Raw genomic sequence first — 15,429 nt, 5'->3', positions numbered from 1 at the left:
GGTTCTGCATATCGGTTATGGGGCACATAAACACTCAAATACTTGGTATCGGTTATAAAATATCAATATCGGTCGATCACTAATTACGTCATCGCGAATGACATCATTACATTAGGGCGTTTTTTTGAACCGGTTCATTGAAACTAACTGTCCGAAAGAACCGGTTCGCGGAAAAGAACCGGACTTCCCATCACTAGTTCACACTAGCAGCGACTTTTGTCACTGCATGTCACCAGGGGCTGGCGATGAGGTTGCTAGTGGGCGTTCTCAATACTGGTTGCCTTGACAGCGAATCAGGTTTCTTGCCGCTAAGTACAAACATTTTGGAGGCAAAAGACTAAATATAATCAGGGGTGCACATAAGTGGTATGCAGGTCTGCATGCGCAACCAAAATAAAAAATGCGCTGTGTAAATAAGTTCTGACAGTGCATTTGCGTACCGACATGATTGACAGCTGTTAATGCACAATCACCATTTTAGATCGTCAAACTGTACTGTATAAGATTTCTATTCAAACTGAAAGCATAAATCTAGGCTATTCGCTGCCGTTTTTTTCAAGGCACAATGCAAAATGGTGACATTTCATTCACTGACGTTCTTCGATCGGCAGCTCCAAACCTGGAAGCGCATATACTTACTTTGCCGGCAACCCGCCAAAATAAAAGCCTGCTGATTTTAAGTTCGAAAATGATGAAAATTAAAAAAAAGTAGTAAATATTAACATTTTATTTTTAAGTTTACTATAAAGTAATTGTATTTGTATTTAATACGTCCCTTTAATTTTAAAATATAATAGTATTATCCCACTTTATTATTAAATTTTTTATTGTTTTTTTAACTAAATAAAGTGCAATATTATTATCAGTCTTATTCATTTATTTTTTTTATAGTTATATTTAATGGGTAACAGTATATGCAGTGTGAGGACCAAACCAAATCTCCAGGTTCTCATATGAGAACCAGGCTGAAAAACGTATGTGCACCCCTGAATATAATCTAAATCTAAATTAAATCCGTACATACAAACAAAAATAAATGAGAGACAGAGCCTACTTTCTTCCATTGCGTATGTTTATCTATGGCGCTGAGAGGAGAACGATCACATGAGCTCTACCGTCTTCTTTCCTATTGGCTATCACTCCAGAAAGTCGCTCTTCGACCGGATGGGGTGTGTCCAGTGACGCGACAAAGTTCAAAATCCTTCAACTTTATGCAAATGAAGAGCGACTTTTTTTTAAACGATAACTTATAAACCTTTAAAAACAGACCTACTGTGAGCTAAGAGGTTGTTAATGGACAGTATACGCTTTTCTTGAAGCCATCTATTCACATTATTTCAACTTATTTTTCAAATAATTCACTTTAACAGCTGAATTTGTGGTGAAAAACTCTACAATACAGAAAATTCCATTAATCAGACTTGTGGTAAACAAATCGCACCTAAAGTGCTCTTCATGGGAACCTGATGAAATTTTTTTTTTATGTTATCTGCATTATATTTAATCTCCCACAACATTGTGAACTTTTATACATTTGGTCATTAACTTTTAAATGCATCGTTATGCAAACACATGAGGAGAGTTCTCAGCATAAAAGACCCATGACTGGCAGATCAACAGGCCTCTTCATTTCTCTTCAATTGGTAGGAAATGAAATGAAATGAAATGTGGAGGATGCTAACTGTAACAGGATGATTGATGGGGCAGTTTAAACAGTAACAGAATGTCCGTTTAAAGACGCAATTATGATGAAGTAGAATATCCCAAAGCTTGCCTACTTTTCTTCTAAAAAAAATTATGTACTTTTTCTTCACAAAAAGAGTGCATACTTGTAGGGTATAATACAAGTAGGTGAATAGATATTATCAACAACTTTAAATGAATAGTTTAGTATTCATCATTTTTTATTTGATTGTCTTCCACAATGCTTCATGGGATTGTAGTTCTTTCCCGTTAAGTACATAGTCTTTTACCTCTGCCTTTTTGTCTGGTTTCAGATACTTTTTTTGTTTCAAATGAAAATTTGTAATGTTGTGATTCAACTCATAGCTGCTTCGTTTGGTTCATGGTTTATAACTCTTTAACAAAAGCTTTTTAAAACTCCCTATGGGAATTAATAAAAAAAACTTCCAGAAACAAAGCTACTCAAAAAGTGGATGGCACTAATATAAATTAGCATGCAAATTTTCATTTTATAAAGAAGCCCTGCTGAAAAGAACAGCTGAAACTAGTTGGCTGGTTTTATCTTGTCCTCCAGACTGGCCAAAGCTAGTTTGCAGGCTGGTTTTAGATGGGTTTTGACCATTTCTTTAACAGGTCAAGCTAAAATCAGCTACTTCCAGCTTAGCCTTTTTTAGCCAGGAGGGTTCTTAAATGACTAATAACATCAGAAGGCAGAAGCTTCCCTAACAATGTCATCCATAAATGTTTAAGTTTCTAAAGAAGCAACAGCAATCCTTGTTCAGTTCTCAATTTTCATGCCTGGAGCCGAACATACCAATCACTTATGGCTCCTACTCACTTCCTGGCAGATCCAATCAGGCACAACAACACAAACACAGACTCCTCTCTCTCTCCATAGTAATAGAGGCTGAACAAATTGGAGAGCAGAACTGATGCATTAGGTCCTGGCCTTTGGCCACGCTAATAAAGGGCAGGACCTGAGCCCTCATTTCCTCTGAGCTGACTGGTGTTTTGCCCGCAGATGAATCAGATGGGGTCAAATCATTACAGCCAAAATGACACTCCAAGGAGTGTTTCGCTTCGCTCATTCATCAAAGACGAACAAAAGGTGAGAGCATTCGCTTTGTCGGAACCGTGCAAAGACGAACGAAGAAAGAAGGATGTTTTAAAAGAGAGCGCAGCTGGCCAGAGAGACATCATGTCCTCCCTCTTGGCACTCTATATAGTGTCTGAGCGAAGATGCAGTTGGAATTTATTTACAAAGACCTGCCAAGCATCTCTCCACCTGCCAAATAGCGCTCCTGCTGTCACAAGTGTCAATGAAATGGCCCTTTATTCGGCAAAGACTAATTGAGACACAAGCATCAGTTGTGGACCGCGCTCGGGATTCTGTATTGAGTCCGCTGGGCAGATGTACCGCATCTCTCCTCGTCTCCAAAATCTCTTTGTCCACTAAATCAATAGCCCTCAGTGATGAACCGCTGACAATAACACCATCCTTTCAAACCGAGAGCTTTCATTATTCCCATTCCCACTTCTATAAGTGCCTGAGCTTTTCAGATGCTTTCCGTAAAATGATTTTCAAGGTAAGCCAAAAATAGTCGAGAGCAAGCCTGAGTGCTCGTCGTGCTTTGAAAGGACCACAGCTGTGGGGGGAAAAAAAAGTTTTTCCGCTTTGGACATAATTAGGTGTGTTTTATTCTAAGTGCTTTAATCTTGGATATCTAATGCAAATCTATTAAACTCTGTCCAAATGTGCTGTATGTGGACAGTAGACAATGAACCACCCATGTTCTCAGAGCTGTGGTGTAGCGGTTAGTGCACAACATCCAGATCCAGATACATGTGGAAGGTTCAAATTCGTGTTCTGATGAACTGCTGGATGAATCTCATTAAACCTTTTAAAAACATGCCCAGGTCCCATTTCCTCTGAAAATTTTAAGAGAAAATGAAGAAAATATATTTTGCATTGTGACATTATTTTCATGACAATTAAGCTCATTTACAACCTCAGATTTCCGCACTGAATGTGTGGCAAGTTTCCCGTGACTTTTATTTTAGTTAAAAAGTTATGTTTTAAAGTTAATGAAAGTAAAACGTGAAAATGCTGCATGATGTAACACAATTACAGGCAATCTGAAAAGTTGGAAAGTTCAAGTTCCTACTCAAAAGAAAAATGAAGCCTAGAATATTTTTTGTACTGTGACATGATTTAGAATTTCAACTACACGTTCCTATTGTTATTATTATAATAATTACAGGAGGTATGGAGAATGTTGATGAATTCAACAAGAAAAACTAATTTTATTTAAAATGAAAGATTAAAGAGAACTGAAAAAGAACACTAATAAAAGGCAAATATTTTTCACAATTACCCATTTCATTATATGGTAAAAAGAATAATCCAATAAATCAGGATATTTTGGAAAAGAAGAACACTTCTAAAGGTTTGTGTGTGTTTTATTATTTTTTTTGGACAACTGGTAGTGCATGTATGCAATTTAGCAAGAAATATCTGTACATTCCCACATCTAAATGTGGCTCTCTTAATTGAGCTGATTTTATAACCAATTATAAATAAATTAATGTATTTATTCATTTAAACAAAACAAAAAAAACTAAAGCAACAATTTTATTCTCATTACTGTAATGAAGAAAAAAATGAATTGTACAATACTGATCCAAAGGTTTGGGGTCAATAATTTTTTTTTTTAAACAATTAATAGTTTTATTCATACATTCATATATTTAAAATAAAATGTCTATTCATTAAAGAGTACTGAAATTATCTGATATTTTAAAATATAATTTTTTTAAATTATAATATTTCACAATATTACAGTTTTTACTGTATTTTTGAACAAATAAAGTTAAATAAAAGCACAAAACAACATGACTAAAATTTAGTTTTAATAATGTTGAAATGAAATAAAAAAAACAACAACTTAAAACCACCCTAATCACCCTCAACACCAAATTATGAAAATCATGTCACAATTCAAACAAACTTGGTAGTCATAAAAATAGGCATCTCTTTTTTTACGCAAACATGCTGTTAAAACGCTTTGTGAGATTCACCCACAGAAGGACAAGAGTGGGGAAGGAGATGAGAACACAATTCAAATCTGTCTCTTATGAACACCAAGGCTCTGTGTCACCAGGCTTCATGAGATACACCCATTCAAAACATTCCCACTAATCCTAAAAAATAAAACTAGTTGCTCTAGGGAAATGTAATGGATCCTAAAATAAGAGAATTCACACCAGCTGTAGGTGTAAATGAGAGAGCTACTATTCCATCGGAACTCATCAAACTCTCTGTGTTTAAGAAACTCAAGTCACAGGAGGCTTTAAGTTGCCAGACAGAAGACAGAAACAAGCGTGTGTGTGTGTGTGTGTGTGTGTGTGTGAATGTAACAGTGATAGATGAGGTTTACATGCTTGCGAGCATGTCGTACCGCCTGTCTTTGTTCCCACACACCAGCAGGTGAGGGTGGCTGTCTCTCAAGTTGACGCAGGTGAAGTCTCCCGCCGAGTTCCCCACGGTCAGCTCGCACTGGCTGGTCTCCAGGCTGTACACCTGAATCTGAGGAGAGAGGACGATTGCTCCTGGTGAGATGGAAGATAGATTGTAAAACTGGCAGGATTGTGCCGTAACACCTGCTAAAGTTCAAATGTCAGGCCCACAGCTTGCATCCACAGATGCCAGATAACACATTTCTCAAGTCTTGCATGCATTCTTATGAACTTCTAACATACTTTAAACATTTCAGGTACACAGTCGGTTCAAAACATCTGAAGCAACCTGTTTAACTGGCATTTTAGCATGTAAATGGTTCTCATTATGCAGATGCTTTTATCTAAAGGGATTTGAAGTTCTCAGTTAAAGGGACCACTGAATTGAAAAGTACACTGATAATTGATAAGTTTGGGGACAGTAAGATTTTTTAAAAATAAATTAATACTTTTATTTAACAAAGATGCATTGAACTAATTAAAAGTGATAGTAAAGACTTTTACATTTCTATTTTAAAATAAATGCTATTCTTTTTAGATTATTACGCAAAGAACCCTGAAAAAAATTTAATTATTATGGTTTCCACAACTGTTTTCATCATGGATAATGGCAAATCAGCATATTAGAATGATTTCTGAAGGATCATGTGACACAGAGCCTGTTTTTAGTATAAGGCCTGTTACTGAATCAGACGTTATGAGAATGATTAGATCTCTTAAACCATCTAGAGCAAAAGATAAATATGGTATGGATGTTGTTATGCTTAGTGAGTCTAGTTCCACAATCAAAATTATTAACCTTTTGATTTCTCAGGGTAAATTTTTAAGTGTTTGGTAGTCGGCTATTGATTTTCCAATATTTAAAAGTGGAGATCCCCTTTCTATCGATAATTATAGGCCAATCAGTTTCCTACCCACTGTTTAGCGGTAACTTGAGTAATAGTTCATTTACCTTGCATCCAATGCAGTTTGGTTTTAGAGCAGTCCAAGTTATCCAGTTTTAGTTTCTCCTTACATACACTTAATTGGATAGAATCATATCTGTCAGATTGGTCTCAGCATATTAGAGTACAAAATCATCAATCAACTGATCTAGGTGCATCTACTGGTGTTCCTCAGGGATCTATTTTGGGTCCATTGTTCTTTGCTTTATATTTAAATGATCTTCATTCTGCATGTCCTGGCACTAATATACAAATGTATGCAGATGATACTGTAATCTTTTTTACGTGGTAATGGTTTCACACAAGTTACAAATGAACTTACGACTTCTATCGGCATGACTAAAAGAGAATTGCTTGCAACTAAATGTGTCCAAAACAGTATGAATGTTTTTCTGTCAAATAGTATCAGTAAAGAGCCGGATGTTTTTGTGTCACGGGTGAGGCTGCAGGTAGTTTCTCAATATAAATACCTTGGAATACTGATTGATTCTAAACTTACATTTAAAGCTCAGGTTAAAAACGTTTGTAAGCAGGTTAAGTTTAATCTCTATCATTTTAGGTTTATTAGAGATTATATGCCACTAGAGGCAGCTAAGATGTATGGTTATTTCTCACATGACTTACTGTTTAATAACTTAGTCTAAGCTTTACCATCACAGTAATAAATTAAATTTTAAAATCGTTTGCAATAGAAAACAGCTCTTGTAAATTGTAATAATATTACACAATATTACTGTTTTTACTGTATTTTTGATCCAACAATTGCAGCCTTGGTGAGTGTAAAAGACTTTGTTTGAAAATATTAAAAAGTTGTAAAACAAATAAAAAATAATGTCAAAATCGAAAATAAAATGCTGGTACTTATTGTGACGCATTTGCCATATGAGCAAAATGACAATTCAAGAAAATTATAATTGAAAAATGATAACCGATGCACTTTGTTTACTGGATGAAAGTGATTAATTAAAATAGATGGCTATTCAAAAATAGTTGGAGGTTTTCTGAAATTTTGGTAGTCGATAGAAAGTTTACTCCGTAGAAACCAAAACTCTCAAATGCAACTAAAATCATCAATTACTCCTGTAATGTGTCCCTTTATATTCTGTATAATTCTAGATTTTCGAGCCCTTATATCTTGTTAAACGGAGTCATCCTGATCTCACGAGACACTGCTCTACATCTCTGAATTTCAGCACCTGGAGGTGCAACAGTGTGCCACATTTTCACCAGCCTATCTGGCTGTTAAACATGAAAGTGGTGCCTCAGGGTTTGCCAGCATGATCCGCGGTGTGTGTGTGTGTGTGTGTGTGTGTGTGTGTGTCTGGGTCAGCGCTTCAAACACACACTGTGATGCACAAACACAACAGATGCCCAGAGCTTCCAGTCCTCCAACTCAAAAACAAAGATGATGACAACAGAAAGCTGAAAACACATAAAAGCGTCTAGACATTAGACACTAGCCATCTTAGTAAAAACTGCTGAGATCCGAATCTCATCTTAATTATTATATGTAATCACAAAATGTGCATTGGTAATAACAGTAATCCAAAGTCCGAATGGTGCTCAAGTTCAAAAATAAACACCAAAACATGCTACGACTCACTCTGTTACCTCACAGACAGTGAACTCTGTTTTTGACAAGTTTTAATGAGGCATATGTCTTCTCATTTAATAACACACAAACACCTTGGATTCACCAGCGTCGGTTCTGGCACGTCTGATTTCCCTCTCGCAGTTTGAAAATCCTGTCAACATGCACCACAGCTGACAGACAAGACATCACACGGATGGGAAAGGCGCTAATCATGAATTGGTAGAATGGAAACTTGTAGAGTAGCTCACAGAAGAGTGACACAACACGAAACAGCGTATGATTCCTGCAAAATGTGCTGCAAGATAAAGTGCCGAGATCCTCGAAAGACTGAAGACAGGAGCATCAAACCAAAGTGAGGTTAAAGGTTTCACTTCCTAAAGTAAAATGATGATAAATATCTGTGGAAAACAACACATCAGCAGTTGTTTTCTTGATAGACACGAGGTTTGAGAACATATCACACTTACAAAAGCTACCATGATATTAACATACACTACTGTTCAAAAGCAGTACAATTCTGATTTGCTGCTCAAGAAACATTTCTTATTAGTATTACGAATGTTGAAAACAGCTGCTTCATATTTTGTGATTTTATGATTCTTTGATGAACAGAAAGTTCGAAGCAAGAGCATTTATTTGCATTCAAATTATTTTATAACATTATAAATGTCTTTAATATCTGATTCACTATTTATTATAAGTAGTAAAACATTCATTCAGGGCAATGTGCTACATTGTTACAATTGTAATAAAATGATATCCCTTTTAAGTATCTAAATACTACAATTCTACACAATAAATTAATAAATCAAATAAAGTTCAATCAAATTAAAATTCTAAAAGTAAACCAGCCTAAGTTGGTTTGCTGGTTCTAGTTGGTCACCTGGTCAAGCTGGTCTGTTGGCTGGTTTTAGAGAGGTTTTGGAGGACACTTTTCAGCTGGCTAGACCAGCTTAAACCAGCTAAGACCAGCAAACCAGTTTAGGCTGGTACAAACAGTTTTTAGATGTCAGAGTAACATCCATATGATAAAACATGTATGGTACGGTCTTCTTTCTTTCCATCATTTCATTTTTATTCTTAACCTTTTCTTATATTCTTATAACAAGTTTCTATTATGTTAATGTATTTTCAAATGCACAGCTCACAGGCACTGACCTGCAGAAAAAGCAATTCACTGCGTATGTACAGAAGGTTTTTTTGACAAAAAGGCAACACTTTTTTGTTATGCCATGCAATGTGTTTTTCAAAAATCAGTGCAACAAGATAAGCAACAAGAGATATGCTTGTAACACTTTCTATTAAATAAAACAGTGAAACAATCCACTCCAGCAGAGGCTGACTTTGACAAACTGTCCTGTCATTTAAACTCTCTGCTACCTCTAAACAGCCGCGCCTGTGCCCGTTTTTGTTAATGAGAGTGTTTAAATGAGGGTGATGTCAGTGGAGAAGGAGAGCCAAAGCATTGTGTGATACAACAGGACACCATCGTTTAAACTCTCTGCTACCTCTAAACAGCCGCGCCTGTGCCCGTTTGGTTAATGAGAGTGTTTAAATGAGGGTGATGTCAGTGGAGAAGGAGAGCCAAAGCATTGTGTGATACAACAGGACACCATCTGCATCCATCTATCAAGCACTCATCTGATTACTGTCAACATCTACGCCTGTCGCTTCACTGAAAAACTACCAGCCTCCCCTGGGTAAACCCATCCCTCCCCCTCGAGCGCTGATCTCCCCCCAGAGACTCGAACACAGACTATTTAAACGTTTGCATAAATGCACTGGGGACTTGCTGTGATTTGGAGAGGTTTATTTTAAGGTCTATTTCACATGATAGTTGAGCTTTTAATCAGGAGAGTAAGAGTACAAGACTGCACCGGCTCAAACTCAAAGCCTCTGGAGAAACTTTGCACCAGAGTTGCTATTGTTAACCAAAACTAAAAACATAAAAACATTTGAATTGAAGTAAAATAAACATTAACTGAAATCAAATGCATTTTTTTATTATGGATTTTAATTAACTTTAACTATTATTTATGAATAATTATACTTTATAATCATAATTCTAATCATTAATCATTTATTGTTATTTATTAGTATTATTTTATTTCAGCCAGTGTTATTTTAGTAACACTGAGATACTATTAGTTTTTATTAAAATGTTGAATTATATTTTATTTTTATATTTCATGCTTTCGTGTTCATTTTAGTTACAGTTTTAGTCATTTTTATTAGTTTTTGTTGTTTAATTAACTATAATAACCCTTTCTCTTTTGCGTACTAAACTAACTAAAACTAACAGGTAATAAAAACTATGTAGACATATTTTAATTACAATATAGACATTTTAATGACACATCTTTAATAAAAAATAAATAAATTAAAAACAGAAAATATAAAATGACATTTAATTCAAAATATTAACAAAAAACTATAATAGTGCATACTAAAATAACACTGATTTGTCTATGGCCTCTAAATGAATCTCTGAGCTTCACATGCCAGACTACAGAAACATACTACTAGGGATTCTTAGGAGCATTGGGACCCAAGGTTGGGTTAATTAAGTAACAGGTCTATTCCTAAGATAACAACAACTTTTTATTTATCATGACTTTGGGAATAAGGTCACACTGAACTTCACTGGTGGGCTCAAATTATGTAAACATCAGGGATGGGCCACATGAGATCACCAGACCACACTTGTTGACATCATGTTGTGGTGTGGCTTCAGTGGTTAAAGATCTCAGCTGGTAGCGACAACACTCATAAAAGATGATCCATAAAACATCACCTCTGTGCCCTTGAGCAACGCTCTAAACCTCAGCGTACTCCCAATTGATCCTGTAATAATGTACTGTCATTCACTTTAGATAAAATCATCTGCTAATAAATCATGCAATATATTTTTGCACAATTAAAAAAATTAAATGTGTGTTGGCCCTGATGGCCTTGTGGGCAGTGTGTTGTGCTTCGGGCGTCCCAAGATCGAATCCCAGCTCACGGACCTTTCCCAATCCCATCCCCCTCTCTATCTCCCACTTCGCTTCCAGTCCACCTACTGTCCTACCTAAATAAAGGCATAAAACTAGGGATGCTCCGATCAGGATTTTTGCAGCCGATATTGAGTACCGATTTCTTGTCATGGTGATCGGCCAATACCGATACCGTTCTGATGCTTCAAGCTTTATATAGACGGTTTCAATGGGCACACGCGCCTGGCCCGAAGTTAACTTCTGGTCTGTGTTTGTTTATCAGTCTGGCTATGGCACTGGCTACAAACGCAGTTAAAGTTAAGTTGATGAGTAGACTGAAGTTGGGCTCAGGTGGTTGTGCTGTGGGATGTGTTTCCCATACATTTATTTATTTGTGGCGCTCACCACAATATCAAAACTGCTGACAGATTTTCCAAAAGGCTTCGTTGAATAAACATGAGCACATACTGCACGTTTAAAAATCAAAACGAGTACAAACAGCAAATTTTTAATTGTTTCTTGAAACGTCATAACATTTCCACACCGGCAATGACATGACTGCGGTGCCAAATCATTTATGTCCCCACGCATCATGTACGTCATCAAATTGCGATCGGTTCCTGAGATCGGCCAAGTTGATGAGTACCGATCGAGTCATAAAATATGATTATCGGCCGATACCGATCTCCTGCCGATCGATCGGAGCATCCCTACATAAAACACCAAAAATAAATTTTATTTTTTTTTTAAAGATGTGTTATTTCTGCACCACTAGTGGCACAAAATGGAATTGTGATCTGTTTGTTTGAGCAGCCTGACTAGGTTGAATATAATTCAATGGATGGAGTATAGAAAGGACCTTGTTGTCTGACCAACAGAATGTGCTTAAAACTTGAAATTAGTCATGATTTCTACTATTCTGTCAGCTTTAAAGGTCGAGTACGATCAAAAACAAGTCAACAAAGATTATATTTGACCACTATCGTTTGTTGAAATTCAGCCATTACATCTGAAGACCTTGCAAAGATAAATCTCAAAAATGTATTTTTAAATAAATTTAACAACATAAATAATCTAATTAAATGTTGTTTTTAGTAAAAGAGTGCTTAAAATCAAATCTGGAAAACCCTAATGTCTACTCTGATGCATAAATTGATTGGATATGCAAATGATGCAACACAAAAGGCAGCTGAAAACGGGAAATGGATTAAGAAATGTAATTGGCCTCCTTCCGTATAAATAGCCAATCATTTATCAGAAGTAGTCTCTCTTTTATGTATATGGCAATGCAAGATTTCCTATATTGACAATAAGATATTCAACAGGAAAAACGTATGGCGGGGCTTGATTTAATTAATTAGATATTCACTGGATTATGAAAAGTGGGCATTGCATTCCCAAATGGTATTGAAAAATAAGAGTGCTTGGTGACATCAGGCAACATCATAAAGTCATTTTGATATGATAAAACAGCTTGCACTTGGAATAACATGCACAGTTGTGCACAATAAGACCAGAAACATGTATTAAGAAAGAAAATCTGGTCAGTTTTGATGCGAGAGATCTTTTATAGCTTTCTTAGCAAACAGATTTGAAGGGAAATCTACTACTACTGCTAATAATAATAATAATAATAATAATAATAAATAATAATAATTGGGGTCTGTAAGATTTTTGGAATGTTTTTAAAGTAAGTCTCTTCTGCTCACCAAGGCTGCATTTATTTGATTAAAAAAAAACAAAAAAACAGTAGAACAGTAATGTTGTGAAATATAATTACCATGCAAAATAACTGTTTTCTATTGTAATATATTTTCAAATGTAATTTATTCCTGTGATGCAAAGCTGAATTTTCCACATCATTACTCAGTGTCACAAGATCCTTCAGAAATCATTCTAATATGCTGATTTGCTGCTCAAAAAACATTTGAGATTTTTTAGCAATGTTGAAAACAGTTGTACTGAATAAAAATAATAATTTTTTCAGGATTCTTTAATGAATAGAAAGTTCAAAAGAACAGCATTTATTTGAAATAGAAATCTTTTGTAACATAATAAATGCCTTTACTGTCACTTTTGATCACTTTAATGCATACATACTGAATAAAAGTATTAATTTATTTTTTAAAAAAAAGTGAATTATCATCATTATTTATGTACTATTAATAATTTTTATTACATTGCACAAAAGTGCACCATGTGATTGTACAGATACCTTGTTTCCCCCGTCGTTCATGCCCCATCCGCAGCTCTTGATCCCCAGTGCAGCTCTGCTGGGTGACACATCTACACAGGTCACCGGATGGCCGTATACAGAGTGAAGAACTCTTGGTTCCTGTTCTTCATTCCATCTGGAATCCAGCACGTAAACACTCTCACCTGCCCACGCTGTGACCAAAGGGACGTCCCGCCTCCCTGGCACCACCAATACCCCATCTACCTGCAAAACACAGTTTCTCTGATCAATACATGATTGGTTCGTGGTTATGCATTATTCTGCTTGAGTTGTGGATGCAACAAACTGCTTGAATCTATGGAATGCCTTTCTGGTGCCAAAATTGCCCACATGAATGACTCATTTTGTCAGCTGTTACTATAGTTGGCATCTGCTCTGCTCGTCTCAGATTAAACTCACAGGCTTTGGTAACTGAACGAGATATTGTGATCTCCAGTAGCTCTGCTCATCTGGGGAGTCCACCCGCACATTTGGTCCTGATGCAGAGGCCAAAGCCGGACTGTCGGGACTTAGATCCAGAGCATGAACCCTCTGGAGGTGCTGGTACTGATGAATGGGCTCAAGACCTGTTTCAGTGCTCCACACATCTACACAGCCTAAACATACATGACAAAATGTATTATCAGAATTAAAATTTGAGTTAAGGGTTTCTCAAAATCAGTTATTCTTGCACAGAGCCAGAAATCTCAATTTAGCAGCACTTACATTACAGTTTTATTCCTATTTATGTTTTTACAGAGGGGTCTGTTCATATATCATCACCCTGAACTTTTTTTTTTCTCTAAATCAGGGTGAATTTTTTTTTTGTCTTTTCTGATTTATGTGAATGATAAAAAGACATCCAAAAAAGCCCCTCTGTAAAATCCTTTGATCCTGCTATGTCAACAAAATGAAGCAAACATTTTGAAGCTGGCTTTGCACGGTGTTCAGATTTATGTTCTGGAAATTCATGCAAATGCGTACATATTTAATTATATAATGCCCATATTTAAACATAACAATTTTAGAAAATTTGTAACAGAAAAAATGTGTTTGTAATTCTCAATGTAATCGACCAACTGGTGAAGAAAGGTGATATCTATTTATTTATTAATAATTAATAAATGCATTTGAAGTATTTTATATTGTTCTTGTGAACTACAGTGGCTAACTCATGGCAACAAATGGAACCCACTGTAAAGTGTTATCAATTTATTTTTTTTTAAAGGAAATGTGTTATTCTTTTAGCAAAAAAAAAAAAGGGGTAAAAAAAAAAACCTACAAATCTCTTACCATTCTCATAAGCGGCTGTGGCTACGGTTTTATTGACGCGTACGTGACTAACATAAGGTGCAGGGGTTTCATCTCTGATGGAATGTGTGGGGTGCAGGTAAGCTTTGTCCCAATGAAGCGTGTCCCACAGACGGACATCACCAGAGGTGTAGCTGTACAGAACAGACACACACAATGATTATGTGATCTGTAGTGTTCGGATAACATATAGCTTATTAATCATATGTGCCTCAGTAAAGCATACCCAGCAATTACAAGACCAGCACAGGAACTGACGTCACACAACACCTTTCCCAGCTCATACTGCAGATGACGAATGGACCCAACACGATTCTGTTAGAGGTGGTGTACAAATATTATTTTAAGACAAACTAAATTACTTTTGAATCTCAGATTTTTATATGATTTTATTTGTAATTGTATTTTAGCTTATAATTCATAAATTCATTGAACATAAAAATAAATATTAGTCCTATTGTAATAAATGTTCTAGTTTTCGAATGATCAACCCTTTCTGGGATTGTAAAGGCAAGGTGCTGTTTACCTTCCAGTTTGACTTCACCACATTCTCAGTGTTGCGGCAGTCTCGGAGTGTGCTCTTCCAGCAGGGGGATTCAGAGATACTTGCCCCATTGTGATAACCTTCCTTCAGGCACAATCTATGCCACAGGACCTCATCCTCAGCCAGCACCTTCCAGGATTTAGACACCTGGAACAAAAGAAATGAAGAGCAGTGTTGGGGAAAGTTACTTTTAAAAGTAATGCATTACAATATTGCGTTACTCCATAAAAAAGTAACTAATTACGTTACTTAGTTACTTTTTATGGGAAGTAATGCGTTACGTTACTTCTGCGTTACTTTTTAAATCTGGACAGGGCTTGCTTGTTTGATTTTAAAATAAAAAAGTTCTATTTTTGGCAAATATAAAAGTCTGTTCACAGCAAAAGTAAATGAATAAGCCTCAGGCTGAAGGGAAAGTAGATTTACGTCCATACAGTAGAATGCAGAAGAAGACATTTCAACACACTTCAGCAATAAAGAAAACACACAAATGTTTGTCTAGAGTCATTTGTGCTTATTAGTACGGTTGATTAGTACTGGATCATCGAAGGTCAGAAGCAAAGACATTGGTTAATAGAATGGGATTAAATACATAAAGGATATTTGTGTTGTTTAACATTTAATTATTGCAGGTTTGCGTCATATTC

At 35.9% G+C, this 15,429-nt stretch overlaps 1 protein-coding gene across 1 annotated transcript in view; it reads right to left on the bottom strand.

The window, feature by feature from the left end:
• Nucleotides 1-5,116: 5,116 nt before the first annotated feature.
• The window catches only part of fbxw8 (F-box and WD repeat domain containing 8), a 12,970-nt gene continuing 2,657 nt past the window's right edge, over nucleotides 5,117-15,429 (bottom strand). The window contains exons 3-8 of the mRNA XM_016291289.1: nucleotides 14,765-14,929; nucleotides 14,465-14,553; nucleotides 14,221-14,372; nucleotides 13,348-13,544; nucleotides 12,928-13,152; nucleotides 5,117-5,269 (exon numbers count right to left, since the gene is read on the bottom strand). Coding sequence (XP_016146775.1) covers nucleotides 5,117-5,269; nucleotides 12,928-13,152; nucleotides 13,348-13,544; nucleotides 14,221-14,372; nucleotides 14,465-14,553; nucleotides 14,765-14,929 — 981 coding nt within the window. The remainder of the gene's footprint in view (nucleotides 5,270-12,927; nucleotides 13,153-13,347; nucleotides 13,545-14,220; nucleotides 14,373-14,464; nucleotides 14,554-14,764; nucleotides 14,930-15,429) is intronic.

The sequence above is a fragment of the Sinocyclocheilus grahami genome, unplaced genomic scaffold (genome assembly GCF_001515645.1).
Source record: "Sinocyclocheilus grahami isolate Dianchi unplaced genomic scaffold, SAMN03320097.WGS_v1.1 scaffold269.1, whole genome shotgun sequence".
Taxonomy (NCBI): domain Eukaryota; kingdom Metazoa; phylum Chordata; class Actinopteri; order Cypriniformes; family Cyprinidae; genus Sinocyclocheilus; species Sinocyclocheilus grahami.
This window is presented reverse-complemented; position numbering and strand designations above follow the sequence as displayed.